The sequence below is a fragment of the Aulonocara sp. 'chitande type north' Nkhata Bay genome, linkage group LG22, assembly GCF_057382095.1.
Source record: "Aulonocara sp. 'chitande type north' Nkhata Bay isolate Kocher_YH1m ecotype deep benthic linkage group LG22, A_spYH_male_GT1.1, whole genome shotgun sequence".
Taxonomy (NCBI): Eukaryota; Metazoa; Chordata; class Actinopteri; order Cichliformes; family Cichlidae; genus Aulonocara; species Aulonocara sp. 'chitande type north' Nkhata Bay.
The window spans coordinates 15,111,991-15,129,779 of record NC_141364.1 but is presented as its reverse complement, the minus strand read 5'-3'; the positions used below and the strand labels follow the sequence as shown (position 1 = coordinate 15,129,779).

The following is a 17,789-nucleotide window of genomic DNA, read 5'->3' as shown; positions in this document are numbered from 1 at the left end:
GAGCACTGACTGAATGTCAGTTTTTATATGGGCCTGTGAGTGACTCTTGCTCAGTTTAGCTGCTGCTCATGACGCTGCTTATCCAGCTGATGTAGTAATTGAGTAATTAGGACCCTACACCACCGGGCAGAACATGTTCCCTCTAAGCCTGAAGGGAAAAAGAAGGAACACACGCATGTAAAGGAAGCACTCAAAACGTGCGGCTATCCTAAATGGGCGTTCTTAAAGTCAGCAAACAGGCACAGAAAAGAAGACCAGACACCAGCGAGGGAGGATAAGAAAGACAGACGCAACAACATTGTCATCCCCTATGTAGCCGGTGTATCAGAAAAACTCAGGAGTTTTCTCCAAGCATGACATCCCGGTGCATTTCAGACCCAGCAACACGCTCAGACAGAAACTGGTTCACCCGAAAGACAAAACGCCAAAACACAAACTTAACAATGTGGTGTATGCTGTACGGTGCAGCGAGGAATGTCCAGACCTCTACATTGGAGAGACCAAACAGCCACTTCACAAGCGCATGGCACAACACAGAAGAGCCACCTCCACAGGACAAGACTCAGCAGTCCATCTGCATCTTAAGGACAAAGGTCACTCTTTCGAGGATGGCAATGTTCACATTTTGGACAGAGAGGACAGACGGTTTGAAAGAGGAGTGAAAGAAGCCATCTATGTCCACTGTGAGCGACCATCTTTGAACAGAGGCGGTGGTTTATGACTCCAACTGTCTGCCATCTATAATCCAGTTTTGAGTTCCCTCCCCAGACGCCTTAACGCCCACTCACATCCTGGGCCATCTGACCTCAGGAATTTGCATGATAAGGTGGGGCCAGGTTTCACAATGAGCTCACCCGAAACTCTGGCTGATTGGGACCCACACCCAGTTTCACACCTTGGCTCAGGCGATTAGAGGATCATCAGGGGGTCCTTTTGTCCCTCTGTGATACTCTCACTAAGTTTAAATCTGGGACTCCCCACCATTTGACCTTAGAACTGAAGAAGCTTCTCAGATGAGAGGTGAAACGTCTTCAAGCAACTTAAAGAAGTCCAGACGCTTTTCTTTGCAAGCTCCTTTGACTACGATGACCTGGATGACTGAGAACCTTCACAGACATACATATTCAGTAAACTTAAATATTCATTTCACAGAAGGCTGGTCAGCAAGGCTTTCTTCTTCATCATCTTCAGGGTTTGCACCAGTGTACTGCAAGCCCTGCCAGACCTGAACACCAGGCTAAGACCCGTACATTCTGTAGATATAGGCTTTAATCTAATGTATCTTATTGGCATACTTTCACCTATTTTATGAAAGGTTTAATCTATAAAACCCATAACATTCAGATTAACAGGCTGATGATCAAATTAGGTAGCTTAAGACAAGCATTTTACTCCAAATACTTTGGCCCAGAGATCCAAACAATGGATCTCAAACAGAATAACAGCACTGTGTGAGAAAAGTGACAATTAGAAGCACAATAACACAACAATTCAAAGAATTTGAATTGTAAAAAACAAAACAGGATATGTTCCATGTACTAACAGAAACTTCCCCTTTTTCTATAATTTTATACATTTATTACAATTTAAATCATGCTGACACATTTTTCTCATTTACTACAGCAGCATTTCTTTACCACGTCAAAAACTAAGAAAAGCTGTTACAAATGGCCTTCTTTTTCTTTTTTCTAAATATGTAGTTAAACTTCTTTAGTTTCACTGGTGCTGCCTGCTTAGGATCAAAATGGGCTGTAACGTGAGTCTCCATGTAAAATGAGTGCATCATACCTGCTCTAACACAAGACAAATGGCTGAAAAAAGCGAGTGAATCATGAGTTATGGAGCAACTGGCTCATAAGATAAGGTTTTATGAGGACTGGGTTCGAGAGGAATAGAAGCAACATGTCAATGACAGGGTGAGGTCACAGGAACACATGGTAAACAAACCAGTATATGATGTAAATCTGCAGAGCGGCTGAAAATAGCAGCACTGCGAGCACATAATTCTCACAGTGAATTGGCTAAAAACACTCAAGATCTATCCAAACTGAACCAAGGACACATGAATCACTTGATTTTATCTGTAAATGTGTATTTAAAAAGTATAAGGACTAGTAGATGCCCTGTCTGAGCTGAGCAAGACAACACCTGTAACATTTCTCTTCAAAGCATCACAGCATGAAGTTGTTAAACGTGGGATCAGGTAAGTTAGTTATGGATAAAAGATTCTTCTGAATGTAACTGATGACATCTTTTCTGGAAAAAAACATTCTTGACATGCAATGAGTAAATTAAATCCCAAACAAACCACGATGATGGCAGATGTCATAATGTTACCCATGTGATTGTGATGAAACCACCATGCTGACAGATATTTGCTACATTTGGTCACTTGTCCTTATGATGTCTTTGTTTGAGTGCTATATTTCTGTAATTAAAAATCCTCTTCAGTCTCTACAATCAGGAATAACAGAAAAAGGCAATCAATTGGTCCTTTTGTACCAAGGTGGCTCCTGATAACAGGCAAGCACCCTCACCTCTCATCCCTGCAAGCCTCTCTCCTCTCTTTCCCTCTGAACTGTAGCGGAAGTGAGGTATAAAATATCACAGAGTACTTAAGTAAATGTACTTAGTTACATTCTAAGACACTTTGACTAGGTTTTCTCTCCAACAATACTGCTGGATCTCCCTCTTACAGTCAATATTAGAGTGAGAGCATCTTTCTGATGCTCAATTAGATGCCATTAGAGTGTAAACCTGCACCAGTGAAGTTTAATAAGAAGTGCACTCAGTCTCAGATTTCATGCGCATACTTGTGTACCACCTCAGTCTCTTTGTGTGCACTGGGCTTTAACTCACTGGGCATTTACTGGTGTCTCCATGCACGGATCCAGCGCAGACCAGTGACCTCGGGGACGGTAGTGATAAGGTTCCTGCAGATTGCGTCATCAACGATGGGCTCCCACAGGCACTGAAGATTGCTGGGGTAGTAGAAAACTGGTTGAAAATCGGGTGATGTAATGTTAATTTTGCACATATCTCCTGCCTCCACAAGAATGCATTAGGAGACACGATAATCCCACATCAAAGCACAAGCATTTCTTTAACTCCAGCAATGACTCTAGCAATGACTAATTTTAATCATTAGACAAAAAAGCTGTTTATATCCATCTCACAGACATGTCATTATGTACTTTTAAAACTATTGATATTTATTTAGACTCTTTCTCTCTGATTGATCTCTCCTTCTTTAAATGAGCCAGGCATAACATTATGGTAGACCGTGTGTCGAGGTTCTCAAGACAACATCACACACTAACCTGTATTCAGAGGCTCAATTCATTCATGCACTTTTCAACTCTTTTAATTCAAATAAAATGTACAATTATTGTTCTTTTCTTGCCTGTCACTGGGCAAGAGATGGGGTACATCCTGAACAGGAGAGACAGACAACCAATCACACACAGTCACACCTACGGCTAATGTAGAATCACCAATTAACTTAACATAATATGCAGTATTGTGCAAAACTCTTGAGCCACCCCTCATTTCTTTATATTGTGTTAGAAAAATGGGAAATAGGCATAGTGATTTATTGAAACATGCAAATGTACATGATAGTTCAGTATATAAGGCAAGCTTGAAAGTAAATATTTGGTGTGACCAACTTTATTCTTCAACATAGTGTGAACGCTTTTAGGCAGCTCTTGTGTTTTCTTTAAAGTCTTCAGGAATTGTTCTCCAGGCTTCTTGAAGGACACTCAGGGTGTTGGCTAACTTTTGTTCTGTTCTCCATCAAGATGATATCACACTGCTGTGGTTCTGGGGAGGCCAATCCATGACTTCTGGGAGTGTTCCCTTGTGCGTCTTTCTCATTATCGTGCTGAAAAATGAGGCCTTTTGTCAGTCAGATGCTTTCCAGATCCTATTTTATGGTGGATATGGTTCAAGACTTTTGCACTGAAGTGAATGTGCCTAAGCAGTTAGACAGATAGACACCACGCCCCCTTTTCCCAGTAATGCAAAAAGCTGGTTCCAGCTTTGAATGATAATTTATATAATAATAATAATAATAATCCGTTTTATAAGTTCATAACATTCTGGCATGTTTCTACAAGATCAATCCAGTCTGATAGATCATCAGTTTTTTTTCCCCACAGGTCTGATTTTTTTCTACTTTTAATCAAACATCTTCAGCTGTGTGATTTTTCCTGTATATTTCACTGTGAATGCCTTCAGGTTCTGTTTGTGCGTTAAGAAAATCAGCAGCAGGAAAGCAAACTTTGAACAAATTTTATTGAACATAAATTAAAAAAAAATTGGAGGTAAAAAAATATTCAACAGGCTTAGAAATTCTTTACAACTATGTACAGGACAGGATCCATGTGAGCTGATACAGTAACAAAGATTTGTGTCAAATTCAGTCATGAATCCTACAAAACAAAAAGTCTACAGCAGTCAGCCTAAAGTCCCAGATCCTTGTGTACATCCAGTAGCGGGGGCACAATTACACAATGGAGTTTCCTAACAAAAAAAAATTAAAAAAAGAGGAAGAAAGAAAAAGCACAAAAAAGGTGACCACCTACTCTAAGTGTCCAACAGCAGTGATGTTACCTGTTTCTTAATATTGAAATTCAATAATTAGAAAGCTTAAAGAGCAAGAAAGCAGTTTTTCCATTGTGTGTTGTGTAATTAAATTAAATCTCACTTCTTTCTTTGAGGTAGAACACCTGAGGGAGATTTGTGTGGGGGGGCACAAAACAATGATTAACCAGACAACAATTGAAGGGAATAAGCTTCACTGTTGCTCAGCCTACAAAGAGAAGGTTAAAAGCTCAAACACATTTACTTCCATTAGTCTGATGACCATACATTTATTGTTCAAATGTACAAAAAGAGCTGTAAGGGACCGTGCCGGGGAAAGATCACCGTTTTCCTTTTGAATGCTGCACCAAGGAAATGCTTCCTCGTAGGCCTTAAAACATACAAACTGCACAAACAAAGAGAACAAAGAAAGAGTGTAACAGTGGGTAAAAGCATTCGGGTCACAGCATCTGTGCCGTTACAAATAAAAACAGAAGCTTTCGGCTGACTGGAGGAGCACAAAGGTTCGATTGACGCTATTAAAACTAACCTGTGGGATAAATGTCATCAGCACCTAAAATATTAAGTGAATGGGAATTTGTAATTCACTTAATTCAAGTCCCTGCTTCCGAGAGATGTGGTATCCAGAGTAAAAAGAGCTGCACTGCTGCTTTATAGTAAAAGTGAGTCCTGTCTGCTGCCAGAGAAGGCTGGGTCATGCTAAGGTGCTGTAGAAATTCTCCTCTTCGTCGCTCTCTGACTTCTTATTTACAGAGACAGACAGACAGCTGAAGTTAGGTCACTTCAGTTTGCACTTCTTTTTTTCCCCAGTTCCAGCAAAGGGCGCTGACAGCAAAGTCAGCGATGTAAAACAAAGTGTGAAGTAGATGAGAAACAGTACATAAATCCATCGTGTATGTGCGTGCATGTGTAGACTTCATCCCAAGCTTTCACATATGGCTCTTGTCTTGTGTACGTCCTTCACGGGTCTGTAGGTTGATCTTCTGAACACTGGCTCAGGTCTGTGTGCGTTATTGACCTCCATCATATGGCTACAGTTGCCTTCATGATTTCATTTGCCGCCTGAGCTGCATCAGCTACGACAGCTTATTAGGGTTAGCGGTGAGGGGGGGTTAATTCAGATAGCGGCGGCAGCGCCTCGCCCCGCAGTTGCAGGAGAGCTTGTTGCTCTCGTCCTCGATGGGGAACTTGTAGTCGTAGGTGAGCTCTTCTCCCCGGTAGATCTTCCTCAATGCGAAGATAACGATGTGCTTGCGTCCGTCCACGTTGATGACGCGCGAGTAGCAGTTCGGCTCGCACGAGTGGTTGATGAAACGAGCCGCATTGCCCTGCATCGTGGCGTCGACCACGTCGAAGTCGTCGATGCGGAACATGTAGCAGCCGATGCCCTGGAGTACAGAAACACACACATTACTTTCACATTTTAGGATTAAAGGTGTTTCATTGTTCTCGCCCCTTATGAATGTTGCCCACGATGTAAAAGGAATTTGACCGCCTTAAATTTTAATGGTATGCCCCCCCGAGTCTAGTGAGAGTGTGCCTTAAGGAAGTGAAAGCAAAAGGAAGATGTTGAAGTGCGTTTAGCTGGTGATCAAAGAATAAAAGAAAAAACCCTTTAAAAAAAAAGTTTTATTTTAATCACCTGACTTGTTCCAGGTTCATCCGACGTGCCTGTTTGTTCCTGTTTGAAGTACTAATGATTAATGTAATTGTTGGAAGCAGACCGTGTCTTTGCATGCTGTGGTATTCAGTGATTTCTCTGTAGTTGTAACTAGTTACTGCTGCTTCACATTAAACTTATTAAACACAGATGCTCTGTGATGATGAATTCCGAGTGTAACCAACCTTGCTGTCGTAATACTTCTCCCGCTTATCAGTCAGGACTGCGCGAATGACAGTACCGGCATACTCGATCACCATCTCCCCAGCATCGATGTTCCTTTTGCAGAAGAGTCCACGACCATGAATCGGCGATCTAAGGCGCCACAGGGGGAGAAGATTCGAAAGTTTAACTGATTTATTTTTGGACATCAATGAAACCCTAAAGGGTTTTATGGTCATTTGTCGTTACCTGTAGACTCCTACTGCTTCTTTTGAGATTTTCTCCAGGTGTCTGAATCTCATTGCCATGGGAAGCTCACTGCTGGTGGCTCGCCTGGCAGAGACGCAACAGAGCAGCTGTCAGTACTGATGTGAAAACTGCTCAACTTCACAGACAAAAGTGAAGCAAACTGAATGACTAACCTAGAAGATTTGAGCGGGAATTCATCCTCCTCTTCATCAAAGGGACCCAATATGTCGGGAAGTTCTCTGTGCTGCGACGCCAGGAAGTTGAACATGTCAAACGTTGCTTTCCTGGTTAAAGGATCAGGGAAAATCATTTGTGATGTGCGTCATAACAAGACACATACAGACAAAGCGCAGAAGGTTTTAAAAGCAAAACCCGTGAACTAGGGTGTCTGTACCGTGTGCAGACTTCAGCTCGGGCGCAGCCACTCGGGTTGAGGGGGAGTTCTTCCTCGATGTCATCACATCGGTGGAAGCGGAAGCGGTGGCGTTTGCAGTATGCGGCGCCCTGCAGCTGCTCCAGCAGGAAGATGACGGCATCGTGGACGACGCCAAGCACCCGCGGCCCGCTCATCCCACCTAGAGGCAGCTGCCTTAGGTGGAACCCTGCCCGAGCTTCGAGGACGCCGTCTATCACAGCGCGCCAGGCAACTGACGGTAGGTGAGAAAGGGAGGCAAAGATGAACACGCAGCCAAAACGCAAGATAACACGGACAAATGTTTAAGAGAACACCTGGGCTGATTCTTTTATGCTGTATTCATTCTCCTTTTTATTCTCATATTATAATAAGAAAAGAAATGGCTGGCAACAGATAAACATCAGCCACTGACATAAATGAAAATCCTCTTATTTGCTGATAAAAGTCGAGGCTATTATCCAATGAGATATAAACTTCTATTTCTTATATTTTTAATGACAAAGAGTAGAAAATACCAGCATAAGAATTAAATAAGAAGCAGAGGAGTGATTCCTACCTTCTATGCTGTTAGCCTTAACGCTAAAGCCGTCATCACTGGTGATTTCAAAGCGCAGGTGGGGCTGGTTCATGTACGTCCTCGCTGTGGGTTTAGGTGGTGGTGGTGCTTCTTCTTCTGAGCTAAAACCTGCAAAAAGTGAAAGATAGTCTCACACCTAACCACATATTCTCTCTCGCAAAGCAATGACACTTAAAGACAATCAAAACTATATAAATGAGATTAACGATAAATGTTAAATGTAAAAACAAAGGTTTTTAGCCTAAATTAGACACAAATGACTAAACTTAGTCACAAACCTGAATAAGGGCCCCACTCAGAGAGGTCTCCGTGCCGAGCGCTCACCCATTTGTGCGTCATACCCTGAATCTGACTGTTGGTTTTGGTGGGAAATGGTGGACTGTCATCATGAAAACACCTGCACACAAGGGAAAAAACATATTTGTCAAAAATACTTTTTCCCCCCCCCCCCATTTTTTCACAGGTTAAACATTCTGTCTCTTCTCTTTTCCCTTGATTTTCTCTTCTTCTTAACTACTACAGGATGGTCTAACGGTCTTTGGACCCGATCAAAAATCACTTCAAGTATTCGAAATATGACACCCTGATGGCCCTGAACACTGCAGTCAAAACAAAACAGCCTGGGAGCAGGAGCCTGGACTGGAATGGGACTGGGCGATCAATGTTGGGATAAAGCTGTCCTTAGTGTACGTTCATGGTACACTCTGCACTAGGCTGCAACTAACAGAGTTAAAAATACTAAAGTCCTGAATGATCCCAACAGTTTATTCCTGCCATAAACAGCACGTTTTGACCTGATTACTTAACCTAACCTTTGATCCATTTTCCTGTGGCTCAAAGACATGATGTCATTTCTTAAATTAGGAAGGTGGGGTTTATTTCACAGTCAAAGGCAGCACTATTCATTTTCCCCCAAAGTAAAATCTTTTTATCCAGCTTTGTCTGAATTAGTTCACTTATTTTGTAAATATTTGTAGTCACTTTGATCCCCCAACTAGTTTAATTCATATCTGTCTTACTATGCTTACTTGGAAGCAGAATTTTGAACCTCATTTCATTGTATCTTTGATAAACCACTGACCTAAAACAGACTGCCTTGTCTGGAAAACATTTTCACATCCCCCACATTCCCCTCCTTTTCTTTGAATTTCTTTTAATTAACTATTAAGTCAATTTAATGTGTACAGCATCTTGCTTTTTTGAACAAAAAAACAAAAAACAGCACATACACAAAAACTACTTCAGGCTCGAGGACCTAAATAATTAGTTTTCATGTGCCCTTTCAGCTCTTTCAAATCTTTAAATACAGCCTGACATTAAGTATTTGCCTCCTTTTGCCTTTGTAGCGCAGTAATAAGTCCATACATGAGGCTAACCTTTTGGGTGTAGGAGGTGGTGGTGGGGCAACGATCCTCAGTGGCTCAGGCTCTGGCTGTGGCTCAAGCTGGCGATCCAGATCAAGAACATCTTTCATTGTTGGAGCTTTCATTCTCACACCACTCGGCCTGTTGAAAGACATCAACATGCTTTATTTTCTCTTTTGCCATCTTTTACTTTAAAACTCTTTCAGCTGCTGAGAGTGCAAATTTCTCTCATTGCTGAGATTCTGCAGATCAGAGGACCAATTTATAAAATGTCAGTCTGTATGTGATGCTCGGTGCTTCATACAAAATCAAGCTGGAGATCAGTTTTGTTTTTTTTTAATGTTAACCATTAAGATCAATGTAAATATTAGTTTTTTAAATATTACTCGTGTTCTGCATGTTGCAGTAAGTACATTTTAAAATCATCTGTTACCTGGCTTCATCAGTGTCCTCCGGCTCACTCGATGGATCCTTCAAGAAGTCCATCTTGGATTTCTTCCTGGAAGGTCTCTCAGACACCGACGACACTCTCTTAACTCTCACCTGGTGGCGCGATGCAGCAGGTATTGATTCATTACCGAAAACACTGGGAGACTCCGAACGACCAGCTGATGACTGATCCGAGTCTTCGACATTGGGAAATGGCAATGGTTTCCGATGCTTGGCCTTTGGCTGTCGAGTACTGCTGAGGATGATGGGTTTTGTTTTGGGTGCGTCGCGGTGAGTAGCCATGGCTCTATCGATAATCGCTTGGGCTGTGCTTTCTTCAATGTTGGAGAAACTAGATTCAGGTGAGCTGTACATGCTGACAGTTGTGGGAGCAGCAGCTGTGCTGTTGCTTTTCATGGGCACCATTTTGACGATGATCTTCCTCTGGGCCGCCTGGAGGTTAGGGGCAGGAGGGGCGTTTGCAGCTGAAGGGCTGGGCCGAGGCTTTATTATGACATGAGGCATGGAGCGCTGTAAAGCATTACCACTGTGGAGAATCTTGGCAATCTGGCTTATCTTATTGTAGGTTGGTGAATCTGTACTGAGAGGCTGATACGTGTTCAACTTTGGGTCTTTGATCATAATCTGACCGTGCCGGTTGACCAGCAGGACCTGATGGGTAGAAGCCTGCACTGGGGGCGTGCTAGCTGACCCAGCTGGGTTCTCCGTCGCTGCCTGCTGCTGACTTTCTGGCTTGGAGCTAATCAAGTTTATAGCGATGGTTTTCCCCAGTGAAGCACCTGGCTGAATGTTTAAAGCATTTAAACCATTGATAATGGCAGGGGGTGCGACCGGGCGTGGTACTGCATGAAAAGTAACTGCAGCAGAGGAAACGGACGCAGTTTGTCCAGGGTGAGGGGGTAAAGGCAGTTTGGCTTGCATCAGGGGAAGTGAAGGTTTCATCGCCAAGCGCTTGAGGTTTGGCGCAGGATGTTTTGTCTTCACAAAGACCGTTTTCATCTGTGCTGTGGGAGGTTTTTTGGTTTTAGGCTCTGGAGAATAATCAGGATCATTCAAATCATCTTTAAATCCTTCATCTGAGTCAGCTGACGAAGCGCTGTCATCTCTGTCGCCAACGATGTGTTTATTTGGATACTCTGCAGAGCCATGTTCAGCAGGAACAAAGTGGCCTGTAGATGAATCCAAGAACACCTCGTTTTGAGACGCCGATGTTTCTGAGGTCATCGGGACCTCTTCCTCCTGAACAGACAGTTCGTTATTTGTGTAAGCTGACTCCAGGAGAGCAGAAGGTGAAAGACTTTCCTGAAGCACTGGTTCAGGTTGTTCTTCAACTGGTGACTTTGGGACCGTGTAGATTGACTCAAGCCTCTTTAGCGCCACCGTTAGTTGTTTAGTGGGTGTAGTGTGGTTGGTTTGAATTTTAGCTTCTTCATTCCCTCCCTCTGCATCCTGAGCATCTTCATCGGCCGCCTCGCTTTCAGTTTCTGACCCGCCGTCCGCACCGTCTAACTGCGGGATAGACTGAGCTGAATTAAGCTGACCTGAGGTATCCGAGCCACTTGCTGTGTGATCGCACACCACCGTGCGTGAAAACTTAAAATAACGACTCGAGTCGTCTTCTTCAGAATCAATCTCCTGATCGTTTCCCTGCATTTCCACCTCTCTGCTGCCTTGTGCCCCGCAATGAAGCGACACATTCTCTGTGAGCAAAGCCTCATCAAACTCAAGCTTAGCATTCAGCATGGAGTCCACTGCTACCTCAGTGTCGGTGTCAAACACAGTGTAAGGAAGCTCCTGAGACATCAGGTGGGCCACTTCCTCCTCCAGGTTATCAGGTGCCAGTGAGATCCCATTTGTAGTGGCCACAGCTGCATCTTCTGCCTCAGAGGATGCCAAAAAGTCTTGGGGAACCTCGGCAGAGACTGGAGTGGTAATTTTAAAGCTATGCCTCCCTCTGGGGGAGTGAGTGATGGCTCCTTGCCGAGGCGACAGCCCTGTAGAAATGCTGGAGCTGGATCTAGGTGGGGAGCTCCAGACTGGAGATGCAGAGTTCTGTCGTGAGAGAGGAGGTGAAGCCGATCCAAAGTTCGATGCTCTCGGAGGGGAGCTGAATAGGGCACATCGGGAGTGGACCGTGCCGCCAGAGCGGAGTGTCATCGGTACGGACGGGTCGCTCTCTGATGGCGAGGAGCTGCACCGGCTTCTGGACGAGAGCCTTCGAGGCCGCCGGGTTTCCTCCAGGTCCCTCAGAGTCAGGATGTGATGGGATTTGGGTGGAGCACACCCTGACAGCAAGAAAAGGGAGTGTGAAAGGGGGTTTACTTTTTTTATTTAAAGTCACACTACAACAGGTACCCATCTTCTCCTAAAACTCCACGTACCTGGAGATGGTAGTGGTCGAGATGATCCTCCTGCTGGTCTCCTGGTGTGTGTGTAAGCAGGGCTTTTAGACCCGGGTGTGTTGTGCAGTTTAGAGTTGGGTGATATGGAAGTGGATTTTATTGGGCTGGATGTGGGACTTAAAATATCTGGAGACTCAATATCTAGAAGAAAGAAAAAAAAAAGAAAAGAGAAAAAAAGTTTTTAGCACAGTAAAAAAAAAAAAATTACCCATATTTTCAATTTCTTGTCCACTGCTTCAGCTTCAGCGCTCTTCTCACAGCCGTTGAGATCCTGCTCACCTCTGTGGTGGTTCGGACTGTGGACTATGGTGTGGTTCTCTTCATCCTCCCACTTCAAATTCTGTTCCTCACCAGGGAGAGGAGTGCTCACCTCTGTCACCTTGCAGGTGTACTTACAGCGCCGGCGTGGGTCCACGGTGCTCCAGTACAACCGTGAACACCTAGAAAATAAAAGAAGGAAGAAAATACGTTTCAAGCTTGTTAATGAAGAGACAATGAACTATGGATAAATCAGTAATGTCAGTAACAGCAGCCAAGAACTAAGCCAATCACATGTAACCCTTTCCCCATTAGTACAGCTTGGCATGGTTTTCAGGGGTTTCCATTAGGTGGTAGTACCTGTTACCAGGTGCTTCTTTTTTAACCCTTTACAGCCGATCAGAGCGGGCACGCTCTGTTTTGCGTAACTATTTTTAAATCCCGGTAGCTCTGCAACCAAGTAAGCTAGCGCAATAATTTTTTTTGCATATGAAACTGGAGGAGTTGTACTTACATCTTATGCCATCAGCTTGTCCTAGGTCACAGTTTCCTTCCACATATAGCTTTGCAAAAACTGCATAAAAATCACTTGCAGCAACAAAAACATGATATTCCAGAAACACACTTCGCCGATCCATCAGCTGTTTGTAACACTTCCTACGTCCATCAGCGCGAACTATCACATGACCGCATGACCTGCCCGAAACCGGAAGTGACGTCATTTTGCGGAAATGTAGTTTTTTTACGATCGGGGCCTTATGAGCTTGTGTTTTACTTGTTATGTGTTTTAAAAAGTTATGTTTGACTTTATGACTTTCTGTGTCGTTTCTGGGATGCTTAAGACTCATATTGCACTGCTGGAAATAGTTTATTTTGATGCATATGCTGTTATTTTGCAAATTTGCACTATAATATTTATTTTCGTTTTTCCTGCAGTATATAAAAATTGGTGTATTTCAAAAATAAAACTATGAAGACACTCAAAATAAATTTCCTGTGGTGGGAAACTAGTTTGTGTAACTTTTTTGTATTTACAGTTTTGAGGGATAAGCCTCTTAAATTTCTCTAACTAGAAATATATGTTAAAAAAACAAAAACGATTTTCAATTTTTTTGTAGTTTATTGCACTTTTTTGCAATTTATGTAATTACTATGCACCTAATGCAGACATATTATTAAAGTTTGGGCTATAATGGTTGTATTGATGTATAGCAACTTGAAATGCTCCCAAAAATGGCTCCACAGCATGTAAAAATATAATATAAGCTCTGGCGAACTTGGTTCTATGGTAGGTCTTAAAGGGTTAATCTACTTGGCCGGGGTTCCAAGCGATTCGAGGCGATCGAAAAAAAATGTGACATAAATAGACTGACTGGATTGTTCAATTTGTGATTGACATGACATTGACCAATCAGGTGAAAGGAAGAAAAATTGGGTCAAAATTAGTACTTGTAAGTTGAATCCCACACACAGCCAGGGAACTTGAGCGCAGAGTTTTACACATCGTTTTTTGCTTTGTATCTGTAACCAGATCTTAACAAAAAAATTTTTAAACTTGTGTAAATATTTTTACATAAGTTACAATGACAATTACAAGTACAAAATATTTATGACCACAATTTGAGCCCATAGAAAACTACACAAAAAACAACACTCTGGTCCCTGAGTCTGAGAATAAGCCATACACCAAACAGCAGGTATGACACTGTCTCGACTCCTTTGTTGTGTTGTTCACGTCGCATACAAATGACCTCACTGGACTTTCGGCCTTGTTGCTATAATGACCACATGCACATTAGGTCGACTGTAATGGAAAACGACATAAACTGAGTTCAGTCCAGCTGAGTAGGCAGCAGTGGAAGAGGGCTAATAGAGTCTTCTGTTTAAATGTGCTTCTACTCTAAAGTAGAAATGAAAGGGTTTACAGCCTGATAGAGAAAACAGTCTGACTTTAAAACTAATTTCCCTGTGGGTACTTTTTATTTTTCTTTAATAATACAACTGTGGAAAAATGTACCGCTGCGCCTTATACATAAAGAGGAAAACATGGTTCTGCGCTAGGCCTGTGGACAGCTTTGCAGACTATGTGTTGTAGCTGTTTTTAGCTATTTATAAATTATAGAATACGAAACAGGCATGTTAATTTCTACTCATATCTATAATTCAAAAGTTGCTGTTTGCGCAAAAAAAACCCAACCAAAAAACCCCCCGCTTGAATACAAAGGCAGTTATCACTTACTGATAGCCTACAGGATACAGCATCCTTCCATTTGACGACAGCTCTGACAGAACACCAAGTTTCTGAATCTGCAGCGAGCCTGGAAGGTTAAAAAAAAAAAAAACAGATAATGAGGTTCATTGGATCAAGACATAAAGCAGCCGTATTTTAATTCAATCTGAATCTATCCCATTACAAGAGTCAAAAACATGAAACATCAAGATAATCTTACCTATGGTCATATTTATGGATTCTGGCTCAAGACCTGTGAGGAACTTCCTTCTGAGATTGATCCCATTGAAGTCCACATACACCCGTCGCGGGACTTCAAACCCTTTACCAGAGACGATCTGTGAAGAATCACAAACAATAGTCAGCATAACGAACACAAAATCAGAATATAATATTAAATATGTATACTGCTTCCAACAAAAATATATATTTATAATCTGACAACATAAATTCACACCTTTGCAGTCACCAGGTCCCTGTGTTTGTAGCAGTAAACCTTCCTGTCCTGCTGGAACGCGCAGCTCTGGGCACGTGCACACATGAAGTGGAAGTTACTCTGACAGGTGGGGAGGCAACAGCCCACGGTGGCTCCTGACTGCCCGCAACGATCACAGCGCTGGAGGAAAATTTAATATGTACACACATAGTTTTAGGACCAAAGGGTACTTGTCAACCTCACAAAATGAATGACTGATCCTAAAGTCAGGCCATTAGGATTAGAAATGATCAAATAATTCACAAGATCTTTAAATGGAAGACAGGAAGAAAAATAAATAAATAAATAATAAAAATGGACGAGGTTAAACATTGGCAATACAAATAAGAAAAGATTTCACATAAGAAACCATTAATCATATTTTTCAATAGCCAAAAAGTACTTTTATTCCAACAAAGTGACACTTTGTATTGGATAAAATGTTACAGAAATATATGTAAAAGTAGCCCTCCTTCCTTCTCAGCAAACATTTGGTGTTTAATGGCTGTCAGCTGGCGGTCTTTTCTCAACTTTTAACCCATGATGATTAAAAAAAAAAAAAAATCCTCCAAATTAAAGATACATAATTGGCCTAAATGTCAGGTTTAGGTGATTTGCAAACATTGCCTGGATTTCCTTGTTAAGAGTTTCTTGAAGGGGAATACTGTATATCCGTTTATCGATTTGAACAAACAAAATTATTTTGAGAAAGAATTCATGCATCTCAATGGTCTTTTGCCTCGTGGGACCATTTCTCATCCAAGGAGTTAATTGACTTTACGCCAAATTGTCTGCAGAGTTATAATGCTGACATCGAAGGACAGAAAAAGGTAAAAAAAAAATAAAAGTGCCTAAATTCAGATTTATATTTGTTAAATTTGTTAAGTCTGTGTGTGGATAACGGTGCAGCTGTCTCTTCACATTTGTTAAGTTTGACCAGATCGTTATTCTATGTGGAAACATCTGTCTCGAATTGATTTTTGTGATCGTACCGCGACCACTTTTGACCATCGACAGCTGTCGTTGCTTCGCTTGTTTGCATCTTGCCATCACAAAGACAGGTGCCGGCACATAAATGAAATGAGATTTAACGAACTGTATTTCTAGCAAGAGCAGCGACGTCTGAACACCTAGCTGTCACGCAGAGCCTTAGTTACCATTTAATTTAATCTTACCAGGTGGCGCCCCCTTGAGACAGCACTGTGCACCTGAAGAAGAGCACTGTTTTCCTCGTACACCTCTGCAGACCAAAGACAGCAGTTAACATGGGCCCACTCGTTCTGACCCAAGTACAGGAGCCGTCCTGCTTCCTGTTGAGAAAAGAGCAGTTATATCACTTAAGTATCAGGGAGCTGTTATTATAGTGCCAAGAAAACAAAAAATGGTCAACAATTTAATAAAAATTCTATACATCCTCACATAATCAGTCATTTCTTTAACAAAAACAGTGAAAAGGAGATACTTTCCCCTTATCCTGAACTTAAAAAAATGATTAACTTAAACTTGCTGAATATTTTGAGGACTTCTGTCTATCCTGATGCCTTCAGAGCAAACAATGCATGAAAGAACACCAAAATTAAATGGGGAAAAAAGATCTATGCGCCAAAAGCCTTGACATAAAAACTCACACTGGGAGCAGAGTCTCCACATTGCTGGCACAGGGCACATTGTCTCACATCTTCAGTCTTGGTGATCTCTGGAGGATCATGTAAACATTTTAAACTTGAGAATGTGACCGATCTATTGCAAGAAAGTGCCTTTAGCTTTGTCTTCAGTGTGCTGCAAAACAGATTGTAATAGCGTCCATACCAAGTAATTTCAGAGAAGGAGTTTGCTGTGAAGTCACTGATGAGTCGGTTTTCCCCGTCTGTGGGTCCCTGGAGTTTTTGAGCTGGTATGTTCTCTCCAGCCATTGTGCATAGCTGTGCTCTTTAGATGGTGGGAGAACTGCCTCGGGGAGCATGCCACTAAAGAGGAGGGGATAAAAACAAACTGAAGAGAGCCATTTTAGGCACCTGTCCATCTACTACAAGGTCTTCAGACGTTTTACTTATAATTAAGATTTAATTTAGTGCCAACCTTGTAAATGACGACGTTTATGAAATTGGTTAAGTAAATTATATTTAGCTGCATTCACTTACCTCGGAAGTTCTTCTGAGAACGAGTTCCACTTTTTGACATTGCACCAACTGAATACTTTTTCCATGACCTGTCAGGCATGAAACAATGAAGTAAGACCAAAATTAAGGAATGTTGAAGGACAGTGTTCATTTGGATGTGACAACGAGAACAGAAAGGGGGCAGCTGTAGCTCAGGTGGTAGATGAAACGGATGGGCATTTCCTCGCAAGTATCCTTGGGCAAGATATTGAACCCAGACTGGCCCTGATGTATCCGTCAAAGTAAAAGTGTGAATGTTAGAAAAAACACTCAGGCATAGACTAAAGCGCTGTATGAATGTGCTACGAGTGCTTAACTTGGGGAGAAAGGAGCTGTATTAGTAAACTTGTGATTTATCCTGAGGAAAAACAGGTTTCCCTACAAAATGAATTAAGGTCTGGGTCTCTAAAAAATACATTAAAAGCAATTAGAAAATGGTAAAGGGAGTGCTTACTTCAACGTAGTGTGACATTGCCTGAAGGGTCGGTCTCTGATCTTCCAGCAGAGCTTCCTCTTCCTGCAGCCTTTGCCTTATCACAGAAGCAATATCGCTATGAAAGGCTTTCTGATTGGGAGACAGGAAAAAAGAAAAAAATGCTATTAATTCAGTGTGGGTTCTACAAAAAGAGCCTAAGTGTAAATGCATAGGATATATATGCTCACTATTGAGGTGTATCCGCCCCCTTTAAACCTCCTCTCCACCGCTTGTAGATCACAGACTGGTTGCTGTTCCCTGATAAATGCTGTGATGTTTGGTTCCTGACACTGAAAGACAGTAAGGGA

General features: G+C 42.2%; 1 protein-coding gene across 2 annotated transcripts in view; it reads right to left on the bottom strand.

Annotated features, from left to right (window-relative positions):
* Positions 1-4,277: 4,277 nt before the first annotated feature.
* Positions 4,278-17,789, bottom strand: part of kmt2ba (lysine (K)-specific methyltransferase 2Ba) — a 35,207-nt gene continuing 21,695 nt past the window's right edge. For both annotated transcript variants that reach the window (XM_086281374.1, XM_086281375.1), the window contains exons 17-36: positions 17,670-17,771; positions 17,461-17,571; positions 16,989-17,056; positions 16,657-16,814; positions 16,476-16,543; positions 16,023-16,157; positions 14,830-14,988; positions 14,593-14,710; positions 14,382-14,460; positions 12,164-12,324; positions 11,864-12,025; positions 9,466-11,767; positions 9,045-9,173; positions 7,947-8,065; positions 7,648-7,776; positions 7,071-7,323; positions 6,850-6,960; positions 6,677-6,760; positions 6,451-6,580; positions 4,278-5,993 (exon numbers count right to left, since the gene is read on the bottom strand). In XM_086281374.1, the coding sequence (XP_086137500.1) occupies positions 5,718-5,993; positions 6,451-6,580; positions 6,677-6,760; positions 6,850-6,960; positions 7,071-7,323; positions 7,648-7,776; positions 7,947-8,065; positions 9,045-9,173; positions 9,466-11,767; positions 11,864-12,025; positions 12,164-12,324; positions 14,382-14,460; positions 14,593-14,710; positions 14,830-14,988; positions 16,023-16,157; positions 16,476-16,543; positions 16,657-16,814; positions 16,989-17,056; positions 17,461-17,571; positions 17,670-17,771 (4,854 nt within the window). In that variant the 3' untranslated portion in view covers positions 4,278-5,717. The remainder of the gene's footprint in view (positions 5,994-6,450; positions 6,581-6,676; positions 6,761-6,849; positions 6,961-7,070; positions 7,324-7,647; positions 7,777-7,946; positions 8,066-9,044; positions 9,174-9,465; positions 11,768-11,863; positions 12,026-12,163; positions 12,325-14,381; positions 14,461-14,592; positions 14,711-14,829; positions 14,989-16,022; positions 16,158-16,475; positions 16,544-16,656; positions 16,815-16,988; positions 17,057-17,460; positions 17,572-17,669; positions 17,772-17,789) is intronic.